This window comes from Hipposideros armiger, unplaced genomic scaffold, assembly GCF_001890085.2.
Source record: "Hipposideros armiger isolate ML-2016 unplaced genomic scaffold, ASM189008v1 scaffold_429, whole genome shotgun sequence".
Lineage (NCBI taxonomy): Eukaryota > Metazoa > Chordata > Mammalia > Chiroptera > Hipposideridae > Hipposideros > Hipposideros armiger.
The window spans coordinates 1,299,269-1,322,087 of record NW_017731779.1 but is presented as its reverse complement, the minus strand read 5'-3'; the positions used below and the strand labels follow the sequence as shown (position 1 = coordinate 1,322,087).

General features: G+C 37.1%; 1 protein-coding gene across 5 annotated transcripts in view; it reads left to right on the top strand.

Annotated features, from left to right (window-relative positions):
- The window catches only part of RIC1 (RIC1 partner of RAB6A GEF complex), a 103,232-nt gene that overhangs the window by 6,356 nt on the left and 74,057 nt on the right, over positions 1 to 22,819 (top strand). For 4 of the 5 annotated variants that reach the window (XM_019664719.1, XM_019664720.1, XM_019664721.1 and 1 more), the window contains exon 2: positions 12,464 to 12,571. In XM_019664719.1, coding sequence (XP_019520264.1) covers positions 12,464 to 12,571 — 108 coding nt within the window. Of the gene's footprint in view, positions 1 to 12,463; positions 12,572 to 22,819 lie in introns of those variants that run through there. The other variant, XM_019664722.1, reaches the window with a different exon arrangement.

The window sequence follows — 22,819 nt, the reverse complement described above, 5'->3', positions numbered from 1 at the left end:
AAGCCATTGTGTCTTTGTTGAGCCCTCCTCCCCCCCAGCTGGTAGACGCAGGCAGCCGCCGTGTCTGAGTCTCCATTAACCTAGCTAACACCTTTCTTTTGCCCTGTCGATTTCTTGAGACCCTGCCCTACCCACTTTTGGGCACACCCAAGCTACTTCTAGTTGCTTTTCCATGTAAATGGCCTGTCTTGGCTCATGCTGCGGACCTCCCTAAAATCTCTTGAAGTTTCACAAGCCCAAACAAGTGGCACCTGGCTTTGGCATGTCCTGTACCTCTGGCTGATCAGCCCTAAGCCTGGCATTAGTGGCACATGGCCTCAGTTTATGGTTTGATCTCTTGAGATGCCTCCAAGTCCAGTGCAGACGGCGGCCATCTATGGATTGCTTTGTGTCTCATGCTACATGGCCCCAGGCAGGGTACAGGCTGCAGTTGAACTTGACCTGAGGCAGGGCCCCTCCCAGGAGGCCCCAGGACTGGCACACCCAGTGGAGCATCACCTGGCCACATCCAACGATGACTCTTCCAAAGGGCAGACTGCAGCCACCAGAGCCCTGCTAAAGTGAAACCTGCTCTGTAGGATTAGCCTCTGCACCATAGATCCTCCACTGTACTCGTGGCCATTTCTCACAACCAATCAGCCTGAGGGTAACTCCCTCCCATTGATGTGCGTGCACACAGCAACCAAGGCACAACTACAACAAGAGGGCACCCACAACCCACACAAGGAGGGACACACCTGGAGCACCCAGCTCTGGTGACAAGGGAAACTGCACCACTGGGCTCCGCAAGACCTCTACTAAATAAGGCCACTGTACTAAGACCAGGAAGCATAGAAGCCCTACACAAGGAAGCAGCACAAACGTGTCCCCCCCCCCAAAAAAAAAAATGGACAGAGCTCCAGAAAAAGAACTAAATAAAATGGAGACAGTCTACCAGATGCACAGTTCAAAACACTGGTTTTAAGGATGCCCAGTGATGTCAGGGAGAACTTCAACAATGAGATAGGAAACATAAAAATGGAGATAGAGAGCCAGCCGAGTGGCACGTTGATTAAGAGTTGGCTTGGGAGCACCAGCTCTGAGCAACAGGGCCCCAGTTCAGATCCCACATGAGAGCAGTGACGCTGCACCCTCTACAGCTAAGATAGTGAACAACAGCTTGACCTGGAGCTGGGCTGCCGTGAGTCGCTGGTGACGGTGTAGGCTGCAGGGGAGCTGCAGCTGGCTGCCGTATGCTACTGTGAGTGGTTGGCAGCCGGTGTGAGCAGCCAGCAGCCAGTGTGAGCTGCCAAGAACCACGGTGAGTGGCTGTCCAATGGCCAGCAAATGACTGCCTCACCCAGGAAGAGCGCAATGATAATACCAACATGGGGCAGTGAAGTGATGTCCTCCACAAGTAGACTGAAGAACGAAAGGACAACAACTTGTCTGTTCCCCTTCCCCTATTCTTCAACACTGTTCCCCTCCCCCCAATTCCCCAATAAAATCTTTAAAAAAAAATGGAGATAGAAAACATAAAAAACAACCAGTCAGAAATAAAGAATACAATAACAAATGAAGAATATGTTAGAGGGAATTAACAGATTAACTGAAGCAGAGGATTAAATTGGTGATTTAGAAGACAGGGTAGCAGAAAATACCCATTCAGAACAGCAAAATAAAAAAAGAGTGCCCCCCCCCCCGAAAAAAAAAATGAGGGTGGTTTAAGGGGCCTCAGGGACAATATCAAACGTACTAATATTTGCATCATAGGAGCACCAGAAGGAGAAGAGAGAGCAAGGTCGAGCTGTTGTTCACCATTTTAGCTGTAGAGGGTGCAGTGTCAGTGGCCCTAATGTGAGATTCGAACCAGGGTCCTGCTGCTCAGAGCTGGCATCCCAAGCCAACTCTTAACCAACGTGCCACTCTCCCGGCCCTGACTTTTTTTTTTAATGAATCATGCTTTTTGTGTCTTATCTAAGAACTTTTGGCCAGTTCAAGGTCCCAAGCATTTTCTGTTTTTTTTTCATAAATTTTATAGTTTAAGCTCTTATACATAGATCTGTCCTTCATTTTGAGTTGATTTTTATGTATGGTGTGAAGTAAAGATCTAAGTTTAGTTTTGTTTTAGTTTTTACGTACAGAGCCAGTTGTTTTAGCACCATTTCTTGGAAAGACTCTTCACTATTTAATTGCATCTGCACCTTTGTCAAAAATCGATTGACCATAAATAGAATTGTTTATTTTTGTATTTCCTATTCTGTTCTGTTTATCAATATGCCTGTCATCATGCAAGGCATCACATTGTAATTTTATAGCAAGTTTAAAATTTGGGTGGTGAAAGGCGCCAATGCAATATCTCTCCATTTATTTAGATTGTAAAAAATTTCTCTTAGTAGTATTTTGTAGTTTTCAGTGTACAGGTCTTTCACTTTTGTTAAATTTATTTCTAAGTATTTTATTTATATTTTAAGGTACTATTTGAGTGTAATTATTAACTTCATTTTCAGACTGTTACTGGTATACATTATAGATATAAAATTGATTTTTGTATATTGCTGTCCTGCAACATTACCAAAACTTGTTTATTCTAGTAGTTTTTTTTGTAATTAACAAAAATAAATAAATTCAAAATTCCAGGACACAAAATCCCTATTTTTTGTGCTGCTGTACATTATAAGGAAATAGCTAATAAATAGACTTCTTTAGATATACATGTATTTAAAAACAGAACAGTGCTGTAATGAGTAAAATTGCCTCCTAGAAAAGATTTTTGTCAGAGTCAGTTATTATTAATTGGAGGCATTTAAACATGTTGATTCCTGCTATTTACAGAGTAGTATTTATTAACATCTGTGCAAAATGTAAGTCACCAGAGGTGAGACTGAAGACTGCTGGTTGTCTCCTTTACATAAAAACGTAGCAGTTTCATAAGCCTACGTTATCATACGTTATTCTTGTTTCCATATGGGTGCAAGTAGAGTAAAAACCTCAGATTTGATATGCTTTCTGACTTCCAAATTAGAGAAGTTACTCATTTTTAGAAATGAAAAGCTTATAAATATATAAATACCGGGATATTTAGAAATGAAAAAATAGTAAATACTAAAACATTACAGTTTTAAATTAGTGATTAATCATTGTCACTGTTCAACTCTTTTACCTTTATTAATTCAATAGACAAGTTATTACTATTGATTATGACAATAGAAACCTTTCTTAAAAGCCCCTTTTCTGATTGAATTAGTTACTGTTGTCTCGTATGTTACCAACATTAAAAAATAATCTTTCAAACAGGTAGATCAAATAAATAGGTAAAAAAATAACAAAATCATCAAAAATAAATGTAAAGAAACAATTTACTCTACCTTGTATCTTACGTTGTATGTATTTTAGGTGCTAAGTAATTTATAACAGTTTTTGTTTTTGTCATCTTTCCTTTCTTCCTACCTTCTGTCATAGGTCAGGTTTCTCTGAGGCTTTTACCACAGATTCTAAATAGGTCTCCCTAAGTATGTTTTTCTTCCTTTAATGAGTTCTTCAAAAGACCATTAAAAATATTATAACTTATTTTATACTTTTCAAACAGCTTTTCTGAGATGTAATTGACATACATTGTACATGTTCACAGTGTAAATTTAATTAGGTTTGACATGTACACACCCGTCAAGCCACCATAATCGTGATAATGAACATATCCATTCCCCCAGGTATTCCCTCTTGCCTCTTTGTAATTGCTTCCCACTGCCCTTGCATCTCTAGGCATGCATCTGCTTGTTTTCTCTCACTATAAATTGGTTTGCATTTTCTAGAATTTTATATAAATAGAATTGTATAATATTGTACTTGTTTTTTTGCTGTTGTGCATCTTTCACTTAGCATAATTATAAAGAGGAAATTAACATTGGTACAATATTATTAACTAAAATACAGAAAACTTCCCCAGTTTTTGTAGTGATTTTTTTTTCTGTTCTAGTTATTTTAGTCTCTTCCATTCTGTAACATTTCCTCAGTTTTTTCTTGCCTTTTATGTCCTTGATCCTTTTGAAGAGTGCTAATCAGTCAGTTATTTTTTAGAATCCATCAGCTTGGGTTTATTTGATTGTCTTGTGAATGGAATGAGCTTATATGTTTTTGACAAAAATACCACAAAAATGTTCTGTCCTCAGTGTATCATATCAAAGAGTTCACTATGTTCATATATATTATTATTGGTAATGTTTACCTTGGTTACTTGGTTAGTTGGTGTCTGGTAGGTTTCTTCTCCACTGTGAAGTTACTGTCTTTCCTTTGTAGTTAAAAAATAACTTGGGGGAGATACTGTGCATAGCCTGTTTCTCCTGAAACTTTTGCTCACTCATTTTAGCATCCAACACTAAATCTTGTCTGCAGCTATATTATGTGGTGTTCACCTAATGATTCTCTATGTCCCTTTTTCTTCTACATATATTAATTGAAATTTAATGTAAGGAAGAGCTATCCTTTCTCTTTCATCCAGTTACTTATATCATATGGTTTCATAGATATTTATATGTTAAAATCCAATACTGTAGTTATTTTGTTGGAATTTTTTACCTACTTTTAAAATGCGGTGGTTTATTTCTTTCTGAGTTTTAAGAATTCCTTGTATGTTTAGATACACATCATTGATGCAGATACATGAATTGCAAATATTTTTTCCAGTCTGTCGCATATCTTTCTATTCATGTTTAGCAGTATCTTTTGAAAAGAAATACTTAATTTTATAAGGACTAATAAGGTCAATTTTAATTATTTTTTTGAGGGGAATCATGATTTTGTGTGTGTGTGTGTGGTCTTGTCTGAGAAACCTTTGCCTAGTCTAAGAACACAAAAAATTTTCTCCTGTATTCCTGAACTTTTATAGATCAGGTTCTACATACAGGCCTATAATACCCTGTGAATTATTTTCATAATTAACAAAGTATGGATCAAAGTTCTATTTCTTCATATTGTTTCAGCATCTTTTGTTAAAAAGTGGTCCTCTTTCCATTGAGTTGATTTTGTACCTTTCATTTGACTTCTGTATTTCCAGACTCTATTCTGTCTTGATGCCAATACCAAACTGTCTTGATTACTGTAACTTTACTAACTTTTTAATAACGCTTAAAGTCAGGTAGTGTAAATCCTCCAACTATGTTCTTTTAAAAAGTTGTTTTGCAGGGCTGGCCGAGTGGCGCCGTTGGTTAAGAGCTGGCTTGGGATGCCAGCTCTGAGCAGCAGGGCCCCGGTTCGGATCCCACATGGGGGCCAGTGACACTGCCCTCTACAGCTAAGATGGCGAACAACAGCTCGACCTGGAGCTGGGCTGCTATGAGTCGCCGGTGACAGGGTAGGCTACAGCCCCTGAGGCCAGCGACCGATCTGCCTCACCTGGGAACAGCGCAATGATAATACCAACATGGGTCAGTGTAGCAACGTCCTGCACAACTAGACTGGAGAATAAAGTAACAGCAACTTGTTTGTTCCCCTTCCCCCTGATTCCCCAGTGCTGTTTCCCTCCCCCAACTCCCCAACAAAATCTTTAAAAAACAAAACAAAAAAAAGTTGTTTTACAATTTTAATTTCCCTTTCAGACTCAGGTTTCTTTTCTAGATTGTTTAAATAAATTCCTAATGGTATCCCCAATTATATTTTTCTTTTCTTCATCAATTGCAAATACTGTTCAAGGTACTGTAAAAAAAACATAAAAATACCAAGACTTTATTGCTAATACTACAACTAATCTTTAAGAAACTACTCCTTGTCAAGTTTTGGTGTAATATCAAAGAATATTTATCATTATTTTAAAAGTCTAACTATAAATCTCTGTAAGACTGGATTTCCTTCATGTACTTTGATTAAAACAGCGTGTCACAACAAACTGAATGTAGACGTAGAGCTGAGAATCCAGGCATAGTCTATTATACTAGACTTCAAAGAGATTTGTAAAATAGCTCCACTGATCACTATTTTTCTCTTGTTTTAGAAATATAATTATTTAAACATGTTATTTATGTTAACAATGAAAGGGTTTTGTTTTTTTTTTAATTTTGTTGTGATACAAACACTTGACATGAGATTTGCCTTCTTCAAAATTTTAAATGTACAATATACTGTTAACTATAGGTACAATGTTGTAAGATCTCTATAACTTATTCATCTTGCTTAACTGAAACTTTATGCCCATTGATCAGCAACTCCCATTTACCTCTCCCCCCAGTTCCTGGCAACCACCATTTTACTCTTTGATATTGTGAATTTGACTCTTTATTTTAGATACCCCATGTAAGTGGAATCATATATTATTTGTCCTTGTGTAAATGGCTTATTTCACTAAGTAAACTTTCTGAAGATTCACCCATGTGGTCTCATATTGTAGGATTTACTTCTTTTTTAAAGCTGAATGGTAAGTATTCTGTTGTATGCATATATCACATTTTCTTTACCAGTTAACTGACAATGGACATTTGGGTTGTTGCCATCCATATCTTGGTGGTTGTAAATAGTACTGTAATGAATATGAGAGTGCCAATATCTCTTCCAGATTTTTATTTCAATTCTTTGGATGAATATCCAAAAGTAGAATTACTGGGTTATATGGTGGTTCTATTTTTAATTTTTTTGAGGAGCCTCTGTTTTCCATATTGCTGCACCATGATACATTTCCAGCCACAGTGTGCACGGGTTCATTTCTTTACATCGTCACCAATAGTTGTTGTCTTTTGATTTTTTGATAATTACTATCCTGATAGGTGTGAGGTGACATCTCATAGTGGTCTTGATTTTCATTTCTGTGGTGATGAGTGACATTGAGCATTTTTTCATATCCCTATCAGCCATTTGTATGTCTTTGGAGAAATGTCTATTTAAGTCTTTAGCCTATTTTGTAATCAGTTATTAGTTTTATTGCTATTGAGTTATAGGAGTTCCTTATATGTTTTAGAAATTAATCCCTTATCAAATATACGGCTTGCATATTTTCTGTTCTCCCATAGTTTTGCCTTTTCAATCTGTTAATATTTCCTTTGCTATGCAGTTTTAAGTTTGATGTAGCTCCATGGTCTGTTTTCTTTGTGGTTACCATGGGGCTTACATAAAATATAGTTTGTGACTGTATTTTTACCTGAAAACAACTTCAGTTAAACAGCATACAAACACTCAACACTCTTACTTCTCTTCCCCCACACTTGATTATTGTCACAATGTACAAACATATATGTTGTGCATCTGTTAACATGTTTTTAGGTATAATTATTTTAATACTTTTGTCTTTTAACTTTTATGCTTGAATTAAGAGGGATTTACCCACCACCTTTACAGTGTTACAGTAGTCTGTATTTTTCTGTGTATTTATCTATACTAACCAGTTTTATACTTTTTTATGCTATTGTGTTGCTGTGTAGCGACCTTTCATTTCAATGTAAAGAATTTCCTTTAGTATTTTGGGTAAGTAGGTTTAGTGGTGCTGAACTTCCTCAGCTTTTGTTTGTTTAGGAAATGCTTTATCTTTCTTTCATTTTTGAAGGACAGTTTTGTCAGATATAATATTCTTGGTTGGCAGCCTTTTTCTTTCAGCAGTTTAAATATTGGGTTGTTGGAAAAGTCATGGCATATTTTTTCTATGTTTTTCATTGCAATAATGCATCATGACTTTTCCGACAACCCAGTATATCATTCCACTCCTTTCTGGGCTTCAAGATTTCTGCTGAGAAATCCACTTAATAGTCTTGCACCTGACAAGTTGCTTTTTTCTTCAACTTTTAGAATATTCTCTTTGCTTTTACTTTTGACAGTTTGATGATAATTTCTCTCATTGTGGTTTCCTGAGTTCCTTTTCTTTGAGGTTCTTTAGGCTTCTTGGATCTGGATGTTCATTTCCTTCTTCAGATTTTGGAAGTTTTCAGGCATTATTTCTCTGAATAAGCTTTCTGGTCATTTCACTCTTCTCTTCTGTGTGTATATTGGTCTGCTTATTGTTGTCTCATAGTTCTTTAAGTTTTCGTTACCCTTTTTTTTTTTTACTCTTGTAATTGAATGATTTCTAGTGACCACCTTAGAGTTTGCTGATTTTTTTCTTCTGCTTGATCTAATCTTTTGTTGACCCCCTCTAGTGAATTATTTTCAGTTTTTCTTTAGCTCCATGTTTTCGGTTTGGTACTTTTTTATATTTTCTATCTCTTTGTTGAAATTCTCACTTTGTTCATCCATTGTTCTCCTGACCAATGATGTGAGCATCTTTCTGATGGTTATTTTAAATTATCTGTCTGGCAAATCATGCGTATTTTATTAGGGTCTGTTTTCTGGAGAGTTATCTTCTTTCTTTCTTTGGGAATATTTGCTTGTTTTTTCATTTTCATTAACTCTCTGTGTTGGCGACTGTGCGTTAGAGAAAGCAGCCACCTCTTGTAGTCTTTATGGACTGGCCTCAGATATTAGAAGACCCCCACCAGTCAGTCCAGCCAGATATATCTGGTGGCCTCTCAGACCTCATGCTAGTACAACAATGTTTTCTTTGTTCTTTGCATCCCCTAGGTTTCTAGGGTATGCTGAACTCCCTCTGTGCACTTCCATTAGTGAGACTGAAGTAATTCATCAGGCAGCCCCTTGAAAAGTTGGGCCCATCTCTTTCCCTCCTTAGCGATAAACTGGGAACTTGGTTTTTTTGTCTACTTTCTCTGTGCTGAGCCAGGGGAGGGGCTGTGGCAACTGCCAAACCAAACCTTTCTCTCTGTTTTCACTAGCTCTCCGGTGGCTAGATTTCGCCAGGTCTCATCAGTACTCCATAAAATGCAAGGCAGAATGCCTCCTTTGGGCAGTCCTGAGAAAAGTTTGGGCATTGGAGGTATGGACTAACTCCTTCCCACCCCACGCATAAATTGGAATCTGGGATTGATTGTCCACTTTCTCTGTGCTAAGCCAGGGGGAGGGGCTATGGTAACTGCCTGCCTAAATCTCTGTTTCTATTTTCACTAGCCCCTAGTAAGCTAGATTTTTCTAGATCCCCAGCATTCTGAGAACTGGCAAGACGGAAGCTATCCCTTTGGGTAACTCCCATAAAAGTTGGTGCATTGGACACAGTGGACCAACTTTTTCTTTTCTCAGGAAAAAGCTGTGACCTGGAATTTTTCCTCTGCTCACTCTGTGCTGAGCTGTGGGGAGGAGCTATGGTGACTACCAGTCCAAGCTATTGTCTCTGTGCTCCCCCAGGTGGTGAGATTATGCTGGTTCTGTCAGTCTTCCAAGACTGGCAAGACAGAAGCCAGTCCTCTGGGGAACCTCTGCAGAAAAGTTGAGGCATTGGACATGCAGACCACCTCTTTTCCTCCTCAAAGATTAGCTGGTAGCTGGAGGATTTTATCCTTATTTTATGGCTCTGTGTTAGGGGTAAGAATTCTGACGAGAGGATGTCCTCAATCTTCCTATCATCTCTGATGAGCCTAATTTCACGTTCATCCACCATTCAGGTGCCTTTGAATTAGTTTCTGGATTGCTCCCAAACAGGCTTTTTTTTTTTTCCCCTCATGAATTGTTGCTGAATGTATGTGTTCCAGGGGTGGGGATGGGGAGGAGAAAAGGGGGGTAAAGGTCTTCCTATTCTACCGGCTTGCTAATATCACTACTTCCAATGTACTTGTTTTTAACTTTTAATTGATACATGAGTATGAACAACTAATGCTTAGCAGTTTGGAGCATTTTTAGCTTCTTAGAAACTTTTGGATTTCACTTTTAGAGATTAAAGAAAGATTTTTTTTTTTTTGGAGATTTTATTGGGGGAGGGGAACAGCATTAGGGAATCGGGGAAGGGGAACAGACAAGTTGCTGTCCTTTTGTTCTTTAGTCTAGTTGTGGAGGACGTTGCTTCACTGGCCCATGTTGGTATTATAATTGTGCTCTTTCTGGGTGAGGGAGTCTCTCCCTGGCCATTGGATGGCCGCTCACAGTGGCTCACAGCAGCCAAGCTCCAGGTTGAGCTGTTGTTCACCATCTTAGCTGTAGAGGGTCACTGGCCCTCATATTGGGATCCGAACCGGGGACCTGCTGCTCAGAGCTGGCGTCCCAAGCCAACTCCTAACCAATGCACCACTTGGCCGGCCCTAAAGAAAGATTTTAATGGGATGGCCTATATAACTTTGGCAGTGCTTTAAATGGTTATTCTAAAGCTAAAGTAAAAGAAGCCATCCATAAAAACTGTATTCTAGTTGGTAAATTATTTTATTATAGGGATATAGTTAGCAGTTCCAAACTATTCTATGTATGTATATAGTATGATTGAACAAAGAACTGAATTAATTGTATGAAATGATAATCAGGTTTCTCACTGTCAGAAAAAAAGTTAAGTAAGGGAGAAGACTAGAGTGAACTAGCTAGAATTCACATTTGATTGTGCTTGATTATAATCATATGTTTCTGTATATAATAAAAACATGCATATATAGAAAGAAAATATATAGAGATAGGTATGCGTAATCTGAGTTAGTATTGGTACATATGTTTCCCAATATTTTTGCTCAGGGGACCTACAAGCGGTGACACCCCATTAGCATTTTGTTTCCAGGTCTTGTTTTCCTAAATACTAGATTTTCTAATAAATAGTAAATTCTCTAATAAAAAGAGATGGGAGTCCTTAGAAAAATAAGTTCTAGGACACGGGCAGAGAAAGTACAAGATGGCCCCATGGACCTTGTAGTGCCAGAAAGTGGATGTCCAGTTATTCCAGCACATTTGTTGAAAAAAAACATCTATTTTTCCATTGCATTGCCTTTGTTACTTTGTTAAAGGTCAGTTGATTATGTTTATGTGGGTGTATTTCTGGACTCTCTACTTTTTTATTGATCTGTTTTATATTCTTTTACCAATACCACTCTATCTTCATTAATGTATCTTTTTTTTTTTTTTTAGCTTAGCCATCCTGCCACCTGTTGGTGGCTCAGCAGCAGCTCAGCTCGGGCCAGGACTCGAACCGCTGTTGCTCAGAGCTCACATTCTTGAGCAAACTCTTAACCAACTGAGCCACTCGGCCGGCCCTGTTAATGTATCTTTATAATAAGTCTTGAAATTGGGTAATGTCGGTTCTCTGACTGAGTTCTTCAGTAGCGAGTTGGCCATTCTGGGTATTTCACCTCTGTATATAAACTTTAGAATCAATCTGCTGATATTTCTAAAATAACTTGCTGTGATTTTGGTTGGGATTGTGTTGAATCTGTAGATCAAGTTGGGAAGAACTGACATATTGACAGTGTTGAGTCTTCCCATTCATGAACTTGGAATACCTTTCTAAATATTTATTTAGTTCTTTTTTTAGTTTGTTCATCAAAATTTAGTAGTTTTCCTCATATAGATCTTGTGCATATTTTGTTAGATTTATACCTAAATTTTATTTTTTTTGTGGCTGATGCAGTTGGTATTGTGTTTCTAATTTCATATTCCACTTGTTCATTGCTAGTATGTAGGAAAGCAATTGATTTTTATATATTAACATTGTATCGTGCAACATTGTTATAATCACTTATTTCCACAAGTTTTTTTTAGTTGGTTCTTTCATATTCTTTATGTAGGCAGTCATGTCATCTGTGAACAAAGATAATTGTATTTCTTTCTTTCCAGTGTATATATCTTTTATTTCCTTTTTTTGTCTTATTGCAATAGCTAGGATTTTCAGTGTGATTTTGAAAAGGAGTGGTGAGAGAGGATGACCTTAATTTGTTCTGATCGTAGCAGGAAGGCTAGTTTCTTACAAGTGAGTATGATATTAGCTGTAGGTTTTTTGTAGATGTATTTGTCAGGTTGAGAAAATTCCCCGCTATTCCTACTTTCCTGAGAATTTTTATTATGAATGGGTGTTGAATTTTGTCCAATTTTACATCTATTGATAGGATGATGTGATTTTTAAATTTAGCCTGTTGATATGATGGATTACATTAATTGATATTTGAATGCTGATCCAGCCATGCATGCCTAGAATAAATCCCACTTGGTTGTATTGTATAACTGTTTTATACATTGTTGGATTAGATTTACTAGGTTTTTTTGAGAATTTTTGTGCCTGTGTTCATGAGAGATTGGACTGTTTTATTTTCTTGTAATGTCTTTGTCTGGTTTTAGTAATTGGGTGATGCTGGCCTCATAGAAAGAGTTAGGAGGTATTCTTTCTGCTTCTGTCTTCTGGAAGATATTGTAGAGAGTTTGTATAATTTCTTCCTTAATTGGTAGAATTCACCAGTAAACCCTTCTGGGCCACTTTCTGGTTTTTGATGGATATTAATTATTGATTCGATTTCTTTAATAGATATAGGCCTATTCAGGCTATCTTTTTGGGTTTTTTTAGTTGATTTGCTTGGACCAATTAAACCTGATAATTTAATATTGTTATTTTTTATTACACTTTTAGGATTATTGCAATGTTTTCAGAGTATTCCATGATAAGTTATCTTAAATTTGTATATATTCTTATGAGATACTAATAAAACACACTGTTTCCTTCCAGCCTAGTGTGTTAATCGTAACCTACAAGGAATCTCCAAAATCATCATCTCAGTTTGGACCCTACAAGCAAGCTGAATGGAGGCCAGATAGTACAATGATAGCTGTGTCAGTAAGTAGATTTTTCAACTATAATTGCATTTAAACTTGAGTCTCTTAGAGGACTTCCCTTCAATCTTGCACACCCATTAGCATTTATCTTTGGTGATAGGAATTGCTATACTAAATCTTCTATTCAGGTTATATCTTTCTTGATTCTTCCTCCCATTTCTAAATGTAGTGCCTGTATCCTTTCCTGTTTGTTCTTATTTTCCTGTTTTGTCTTTGAATTCATTCTAATCTAGATTTTTTTAAACCTTTCCTCTATATTCACACGGTCCTCCCAAATTTATATTTTAAGTCTTTCCCTTATTCCCAAGGATGTCTCACAAAAATGATAAACTTTATATGTTTATGTCATACTAAATTCTCATCTGCATTTGGATCTGTTTCTGCATTTCTTCTGTGTCCCATTAATATGCTTAGACCAGGTTAATTTTACTTTTCAATTTATGTTTTGTCACTGTCATTTCTTGAACTGTCATCACCTAATTTGAATTAGCAATAATATATAATGGTTAACATTTATTGAGCACCTCCTACCTAAGTAGGTTTTTTTTTTTTTTTTTTAAAGATTTTTTTATTGGGGAATTGGGGAAAGGGGAACAGACAAGTTGCTGTCATTTTGTTCTTCAATCTAGTTGTGGAGGATGTTGCTTCACTGGCCCAAGTTGGCACCATCATTGCGCTCTTCTCTGGCAAGGCAGATCAGTCGCCGGTTTCTGGACGGCCGCTCACTGCGGCTGCTGGCCGCTCACGCTGGCTGCTGGCTACATATGGCAACCCACTGCCACAGGGACTGCAGCCCACGCCGTCGCCGGCGACTCATGGCAGCCCAGCTCCAGGTTGAGCTGTTGTTCAGCATCTTAGCTGTGGAGGGCAGTGTCACTGGCCCTCATATGTGGGATCCGAACCGGGGCCCTCTGGCATCCCAAGCGAGTTCTTAACCATCGCGCCACTCGGCCGGCCCCCTAAGTAGTTTTATAACTAGTTTAGTGGATCATTTCATTTAATCTTTAAAGCAACATTTTGAAGTAGATACCATTATCCTTCATAGAGATGAGTATATTGAGGCTCTGAGAAATTAAGTTTTATCCAAAGTCATACAAATAGTTTATATCGAAGAGAAAGGATTTAAACTTGGGTACTTAGATTCCACTTACTGTACTCTTAAGTACTGCATTAACTTACCTGTTTTCTGTCCTTTTCTAATCCATCCTATATAATGCTGACTGGGTTAATCATCTAAAAATTTTCCACATGGTCAAAAATATTGAGTCGTTTCTCACTTCCCACAGCCAGGAGTCTTGCAGACTACCAACTATATACTAGATCTACTCTGCTGCCTGTTTGTGTAATGACCATGAACTAAGAATAGTCTTATATATTTAAATGATTGAAAAAAAATCAAAGAGGAACAATATTTTTGACACTTGAAAATTGTATGAAATTTAAATTTCATCGTCCAAAATAACTTTTTTTGGAGCATGAAAATGCTAATTTACATAGATATTGTCTATGGCTACTTTCAACCTGCAACAGCTGACTTGAGTAGCCCTGCCAGTGACCATATGTGGCACTTCCACTCTTTGTTCTCTTGCTCAGTACAGTGTAAATTAGAGTAACATTTATAAATTCAGTGTTTCAAGTGCCGTATCTCCATACCGTGACATTTTATATTATTTTTATTACTAGCGCATACCTATTATGTCAAGAGAACAAAGAAGAGAACCATAGATTTTGCATATCATGCTTTTCAAGCACATTGGAGTGTGGATTATCTTATTGATGGCAAAATATTGTGTTTATTATGCAATGACACTACAGGAAATCAAAAGAATGTGATATAAGTTGACGTTGTTCAACTTAGTACTTACTTAGTTAAGTACTCATCACTATTCCCAACTCACTGAAATTAGTAGTTGAAAAAATAGAAAATTTAAAGGGAATATGTCATCATACTAGAATTTCTTCACAAAAATAATAATGAAAATGAAGGTATAACCAAAGTAAGTTTGCTAGGTTCTTGATGAATTGACAAATGTTATTATAGATACAGTATTACTCAGTTTTTTATTTGAATAATCAATGCAGAGTGTGAAATGACTGAGAATTACTCCGTATGAATATTATAGGATGTGTGGAATAATTTCAGGTGTCAAAGAAGTTGAGAAAACACTAACCCGGTACAACCTGAAGTAGAATCCACTAAGGTGTGTTTTAACTGATCATGGTAAAAACATGTAGAACAGAAAAAGGCTTATTTATTATTTAGTTGGACAAATTTACAAAGCTTGTGCACATGTAAGCATTTAAAGCCTATGGTTACTTTAAGTTTTTCTCAGAAATAGAAGCTGAATATCCTGACTTGCCCAAACCCACAGCTATTTGGTGGCTTAGCAGTCAGTGATAAAGGTTTATTGTGAATTTTTTTAGCTCAGAGCTGAGATAGAAAGTTTTTAAACTCGAAGAACCACCTTCAGCCACTGAATGCCTTTGAAAGGTAGCACTTGCTGCATACTTAGTATTGTTGCCTAATGAATTCATTCCAAAACCACAAAGCAAAACAGTGCTTATATGTGAAATTTATATATGGTAAAGTCATTTTGATGATAGTTAATGTTTAAATCACTAGTAATGCCAGGCTGCTTTTTATACTTGCACTGCTGTCAAAAGTTAAGACAAAACATGTATACAATCTCTATTTCCAACAAAAATTAGCAGTATATATATTTCCTGAGCTCAAACCATACCATTTTTCAGACTTTGATGCAATTGCAAAGACAGTTTCCATATTTCAAAATCCATTTAATTGTGCAAATGAGGAACATTCCACCTAATCATCAGTTGGAAGAGATTAATCTATAATGTAAGGCCATATTAAAAGGCAGTATCAGGAGAAGAATCTAGTAGACTTTTATTTTTTATTTTTTTTTTTATTTTATTTTTTTTTTATTTTTAGCTGAGCCATCCCGCCACCTGTTGGCAGCTCACGGCTGCTCAGCTCGGGCTGACTCGAACCACTGTTGCTCAGAGCTCAAACTCTTGAGCGAGCTCTTAACCAACTGAGCCACTCAGCCGGCCCTCTAGTAGACTTTTATAATTGCCACCCAAATGCTGCATATATTCAACTAAAATTGTATGCTCATGGATTAATATTAGTATTTGGCAGTACTTGTGTGAAAAGGCATTTTCAAATATGAAGTATGTAAAATCGCATTATGAACCAGCGTTAATAGAGGAAATTTTGCAGTCGATTTTGATGACAGGGAACACTAACTGTAAGCCCCAATTAAGCAAAAATGTTATCCCCTTAAAAAGAATTTCATTCTCTTTAGTCATTGGACAGTACAAAGAAAAATTGTACTCAGTGTTTGTTACTATTATATTTAGAATTTTATAACAATGAAATTTATGAAAATTGGTTTTCTCTCTAGTATTCCTTTTTATTTTTCTGTATTTTTTTAAGTCTTATTCTTACCCTTAAATTTTTATTTATTTATTTATTTATTTAAACTTTGTTGGGGAACAGTGTGTTTTTTCCAGGACCCATCAGCTCCAAGTCAAGTTGTTGTCTTTTAATCTTAGTTGTGGAGGGCGCAGCTCAGCTCCAAGTCCAGTCGCTGTTTTTTTCAATCTAGTTGTGGGAGGGTGCAGCAAACCATCCCATGCGGGAGCCATATCGGCAACCTTGTTGTTAAGAACACAGGCTCTACAGCGTGAGTGGCCAGCAGCCGCAGTGAGTGGCCGTCCAGAAGCCAGCGACTGATCTGCCTCGCCCGGGAAGAGCGCAATGATGGTGCCAAATTGGGCCAGTGAAGCAATGTCCACCACAACTAGACTGAAGAACAAAACAACAGCAACTTGTCTGTTCCCCTTCTCCCAATTCCCCAATAAAAATCTTAAAAAAAAAAAAAAAAGAACAAAGGCTCTAATCAACTGAGCCAGCTGGCCACCCACCGGGAGCTCAGCAGCAGCTCAGCTCAAGTCATTGTCGTCAATCTAGTTGCGGTAGGCGCAGCTCACTGGCTCATGTGGGAATTGAACCGGCAACCCTGTTGCTCAGAGTTTGCACTCTAACTAACTGAGCCACCCGGCCGCCCCTCTTCTGTATTTCTGATGCTTTGACCTCTTAGGCCTTCCTGACCCTAGAGAGACTGTTCCTCCCATGGCTAGCCAATTCCTAGGGATAGTAAAGGATTCATCTGCTAGTACACCTTTCATAAGCAAACCAACCAATCCATAACCTAAACCCCCAACTACCTCCTTTATAGAGCTCTTACACTCTGGGCCACTATTCCCCTGCCCTAATCACCTCAGGGCCAGGAACCAAATAACTAGAGACAGCCCCTACACCCAAGTAATGGAGAAACAGTTTATTAGCTTTCTTTTTAGAGCAGAAATAATTTCACATTAATTTATTATCCTTTAGCACTCTACTCAATATTAAGAAAACAAAGAAGTTAGAAGAAATTCTGTCCTCAAGTTGGGAAGATAAAATGCATATATAAGAGAAGATAACAAAACCAATTTACTGTTTTGACTATTGAAAATCTGATTTTTATTTCACCTACTTATTGCTTATAATATTTATCTAGAACTTTGTGGAGATGTCATGATCAATAGAATTTTAGCTATTGTAGCCTGGCTCATATTAAATATACTGAGTAAATGCTGACTGGATTCAAATGATTTAAGTAAATTCATGTCTATTTGTATAATTTAAAACGTGAATTAATGTTTTAGCTGATACAAATTTTAATATACATATAGGATTATAAGTGGACTTTATGAAAAATAGACTCTTTTTAAGAACAGCTTTGTGTTCTCAGCAAAATTGAGGGAAAGGTGTAGAGATTTCCCTTATACTCCCATCCCCAACACGTGCATAGCCTCCCCCATTATCAACATTACCTACCAGAGTGGTACATTTGTTACAATTGATGAACCTACATCCACACATCTTTGTTACCCAGAGTCCACAGTTTATATTACAGTGTTGTTATATCACTCTTGGTGGTGTACATTCTGTGAGTTTGGACAAATTTATGACATGGATTCACCATTATAGTATACACAGAGCAGTTTCACTGTGCTCCGCCTGTTTATCGCTTCCTCTCTCACAACCCCTGGCAACAATGATCTTTTTTATTGTCTTCATAGTTTTGCCTTTTCCAGAATGTCATATAATTGGAATTAATACAGTTTGTAGGCTTTTCAGATTGGCTTCTTTCACTTAGTAATAGTATTTAAGGTTCCTCCATGTCTGTTCATGACTTGATAGTTCGTTTCTTTTTAGAACTGAATAATAATATTCTTTTGTTTGGATATACCATAGTTTGTTGATCCATTCATCTACTGAGGAATATCTTGGTTGCTTCCAAGCTTTGGCAGTTACGAATAAAGCAGCTATAAACATCCATGTGCAGGTTTTTGTATGGATGCAGATTTTAACTCCTTTGGACAAGTACCACTAAGCATAATTGCTTGATCTTATGGTAAGACTATGTTTAGTTTTCTTTTTTATGTTAGCTGAGCGATCCTGCCACCTGTTGGCTGCTCAGCGGCAGCTCAGCTCAGGCTGGGAGTCGAACCGGCAACACTGTTGCTCAGAGCTCACACTCTTGAGCGAGCTCTTAACCAACTGAGCCACTCAGCCTGCCCAAGACTATGTTTAGTTTTGAAAGAAACTGCCAAACTCTTCCAAAGTGGCTGTACCATCTTGTATTCCCAGCAGCAGTGAGAGTTCATGTTGTTCCACATCTTCGGCGTTTGGTGTTGTCAGTGTTTGGATTTTGGCCATTCTAATAGGTATATGGTGATATCTTGTTTTAATTTCCATTTTCCTGATGACATATGTTGTGGAGCATTTTTTCATATGCTTATTTGCCATTCGTATATCTTTGATGAAGTATGTGTTAGAGTCTTTGGCCTGTTTTTTTATTGGCTTGTTTGTTTTTCTTGTTGAATTTTAAGATTCTTTGTTTATTTTGGATAACAGTCCTTTATCAGATATGTCTTTTGAAAATATTTTCTCCCAGTCTGTGGTTTGAATAGTCATTCTTTCAGCAGATTTTTTTCACAGAGCAGAAGTTTTTATTTTAATCAAGTCCAGCTTATCAGTTCTTTCTTTCATAGATCATGCCTTTGCTGTTATTTCTGAAAGTAATTGTCAAACCCAAGGTTATCTTGATTTTCTGTTATGTTATCTTCTGGGAGTTTTAAAGTTATAAGAATTGGATTTTTTTAAAGTTTTAATTTTTAAGTTATAAGGGTGATGCATGTTTGATGAAGAAAACCTGAGAAACACAGAAACAAAAAAAATTACTAATAATTCCACCATTTACAGATAATCATTAATTTTTATTTGTATCTTTATATATTTTTCATGGATATTTGTAGATGCTCTTATACTTAATACCATATAGGTTTTGAAAGGCTTTTGAAGCCTATTTGTTTTTAAATCCAAAGTGATATTACTATAAGTTACTGCTAATGTCACTTGATGATGGGGAGCAGATTTGATAAATCTGTGCATTTCATAAGTAGAGGATTATCTGAAACAGTCTTTTTCCTTTATAGAAAGCTACTATAAAGTTTCATAACCTGCATTTTTGACGTATTATATCATGGACATTGTCTCACTTCAGCATTCTTCTGTCATTTGATTTTGAATGTCTGCATAGGATTCTAACTTACAGATAATTGTATTTTTTAATTGATAAATAGATACTGGAATTTTCATCATTTTCCCACAAAATTGAGATCTTAACTTACACATTACTCTGCAATATTATTTTTCTCATTTTGTATGTATTATGGCTATACTTCCAGATTAATATATATTTCTAACTTATTAAATTTAGTCTTTGTATAATATTCCATAGTATAGAAGTTTCTTATTTACCCTTTTTTTTTTTCTTGATGGACCTTTGGCAACTACAGTGTTACAGTAAACATTATTATACATCTATCCTTTGTATAGGTGCATTTATTTCTTTAGGGCACTTTATGTAGTATTGCTGTGCCAAAGTATATATGTATATTCTTTTTAATAAATATTGCCAAATTATTTTTCAATAAAATTGTATCAGTTCCAGAGTTACTCCTACGTGTTCTTACGATTCTTCTTATTTGCCTGCATTTATGCCTGCATTAGATTGATGAAAAACAGTCTTGTCATTTTAATTTGCATTTTTGTCATTTCTAGTGAGGTTTGGCATCTTTTCATATGTTTATTGGCCCTTTGCAGTTCTGCAAGTTGCCTGTATTTGTCCATTTTTCAAATCTAGTTCCATGTCATTCTTCACTGTAGTTACAGTGCAAAGAGCATTTTTTGCACATGGTAGGAATTCATATGTTAAATGAAATAAGTAACATCTGAAAATTCCATTGTTTTTTTAAAGATTTTATTAGGGAATTGGGGGAGGTAACAGTGTTTGGGAATTGGGAAAGGGGAACAGACAAGTTGCTGTCCTTTGGTTCCTCAGTCTAGTTGTGGAGGACGTCGCTTCCCTGGCCCATGTTGGTATTGTGATCATTGCACTCTTCCCGGCTGAGGCAGATCGGTCACCGACCCAACGGCCGCTCACGGCGGCTCATGGCAGCTCACGCCAGCTCCCAGCTGCTCACACTGGCTTCCGGCCGCTCACGGTAGCTTATGGCAGCCCACTGTAGCCCCACTGCAGCCTACACCATTGCTGGCAACTCTCAGCAGCCCAGCTCCAGGTCGAGCTGTTCACCATCTTAGCTGTAGAGGGCGTAGTGTCACTGGCCCATGTGGGATCTGAACCAGTGGCCCTGCTGCTCAGAGCTCACGCTCCCAAGCCAACTCTTAACCAATGAGCCACTCGGCCAGCCCTAAACATACCATTCTTTATGGTAAAGGATATCCTGTCTAGGTATAGGATTCTTAGACCAAGATTCCTTTTTTTCCCCCAGCCGTGCGATATTGTTCTACTGTCCTTTGGTTTCTAGTGTTAATGATGAGAAGCCTAGTACTAATCTGATGCCTTTGCTGGCAAGATGTTCTTTTCCTCCTCTGATTTTTCTTTTTATTATTGAAATTTAGTCATTTCTGCTTATTATCCCTAGATACATATGTAGTTTTTCATTAAATAATTTCCCTCTGCCTTATATCCCCAGTCCCACACCCATTTGAACCCAAATCTCAGCCCTTTCAATATGAAGACTCAAACGTTTCTGCAACCAGTGAAATTTTTTTCTGTTACTTCCTAAATAATAGAAGAATAGAACAGGACTTGTCCTGTATTCATTTTTGTTCTTTCACTCATTATTTGCAAACCTCCTGAATTTGTCCTCCCAATCTTTTTTATTTTTCAATAATGATTTTATTTCTGTATGTTCTGCATCATGAGATTGTTGCCATTTAATCTTCCGAATAAAAGGTTCACCTCCCATAAATGATTATCCTTTATCAGTTCATCTGTTGGATTTTTCTATTAGGAAATATTTAGCTCTGAAAAGTTATTTATGTTTAAATAGTATCTCCTGAAAGTCCTAAATATTTTTTCCTTAATTTACTTGCACTCTTCTCTCATCTCTGTGGCTCATTAGTAGGATCCATATATTTTAGCTGTTCAGTTTGGTCTTTCATTATAAAATTACTGAGCTTCCATGTAAGTGGTATTTTTCTTTGTGTGTTCTGTTAGCCACCCTTAGAGGTCAGGCTTTCACATGGGTCTCTGGCAATGCAAATGAGCACGTTAGCTCAAATAGCAGTTTGCCGAGGCAGACAGCTCACAAACTCTTGTCCTCTGTTGAAGCTTAGGATAAGGCTCCTCTACTCTCAGGTATTTTCTCCACGTGGAAGCACCTTAAGCTGAAGGCTTCTCCAGATCATGATTTCTGAGAGCAATTCAGTTCACCAGTGCAACCTCAATTCTAAGCTTGCTGAAGTCATCATGATCACGTGGACAGTACTCTCAATGTCCACTTCTGGGATCAGTCACACTCAGCCCTTTTCTGAGAAGCCGTGGGCTTCTGCTTTTAAAGCTTACTTAGAGAACTGTGAAATCCCAGGTCTTAGCCCAGAGCCACAAGGAGTGGCAAAGCAAAACTTGTCCTCTGCCTGGTCCCTCAGCACCTATTCTCTCCCAAGAGAACTCAGGAGATCTTGATGACTGGCAGCATCCCCCAGGCTTATCCAGCACATGTTTTTGTTTTCTGTTTTTTGGGGTTTTTTTGGTAATTGTATTCTGAGGAGAAGGTTTGGAATGTGGGCTCAGTCTTTCCATCTTACCAGAATCCAGAAGCTAACCACAAGTAAGCCATTTCTACCTGTTCAACTTTTTATTTGCCTCTGCCTGCAAAGGTTATTTTTTTATTTCATTTCTTACATTATAAATAGACTAATATACGTATAGTAATAATTTAGAAAGGTCACTGGTAATTTTTGTATTACCTGTTCAGAAAGGCACTCTTTTCAAATAACCATTTATACTAAAAGACAGTCTATCAAGGTGTATTCTAAAATAACGGTAAGGAAGTGTATATTATGAAATCGGTACTGGATAAGGAAACTCTCTTGGTAACCAAAGCTTTGAATTCTGAAGCTTTACTCATTTGGATGGTCCTTTTCCTCAAATGTATTGTATATTTTCTTAGCCTCTTACATGAAATGTATTGATTATGAATTAACTATTTACTTGAGGATTCAGAGTTATGGTAGCAAATTTTGGGGGTGTCTACTATGTGCTAGGCACTATTGTATTGGGTTTTGGAAAAGTCATGACGCATTTTTGCAATGAAAAACAGAAAAAATACGTCATGACTTTTCTGACAACCCAATAAATGCTTTATGTGTATTAAAATTAATTTACTCTTTGTAACACTCCTCAATGTAGTTGATTATATTATTCCAGTCATACAGCTGAGCAGAGGTACAGAGGTTAAGTAACCTGCCCAGGACTACATAGATACTGTGTACCTAAGATCACATTGCTGATAATAGAATTTTAATCCATGAAGCCTCGTTCCAGAGTTTTAGTCTTAATAATCCTGCTTTACTGCTTTTTACTATTAGCATGATTGTTTTATCCTACTCGCTATTGTGGAATAATGCTGAATCTAGGAGATCCTTCAAAACTTCCTTTTATAAAGTCATTGATAGAATGAATGTATAGGCAAGGACATACAGTTGTATGACCTGTTGAAATACAGCATAACTCTTTCTGCAAGTTAAGTTAAAGCAAAAGCAGCTATCCCATGTACTGTATTTGCCGGCGTATAAGACGATTTT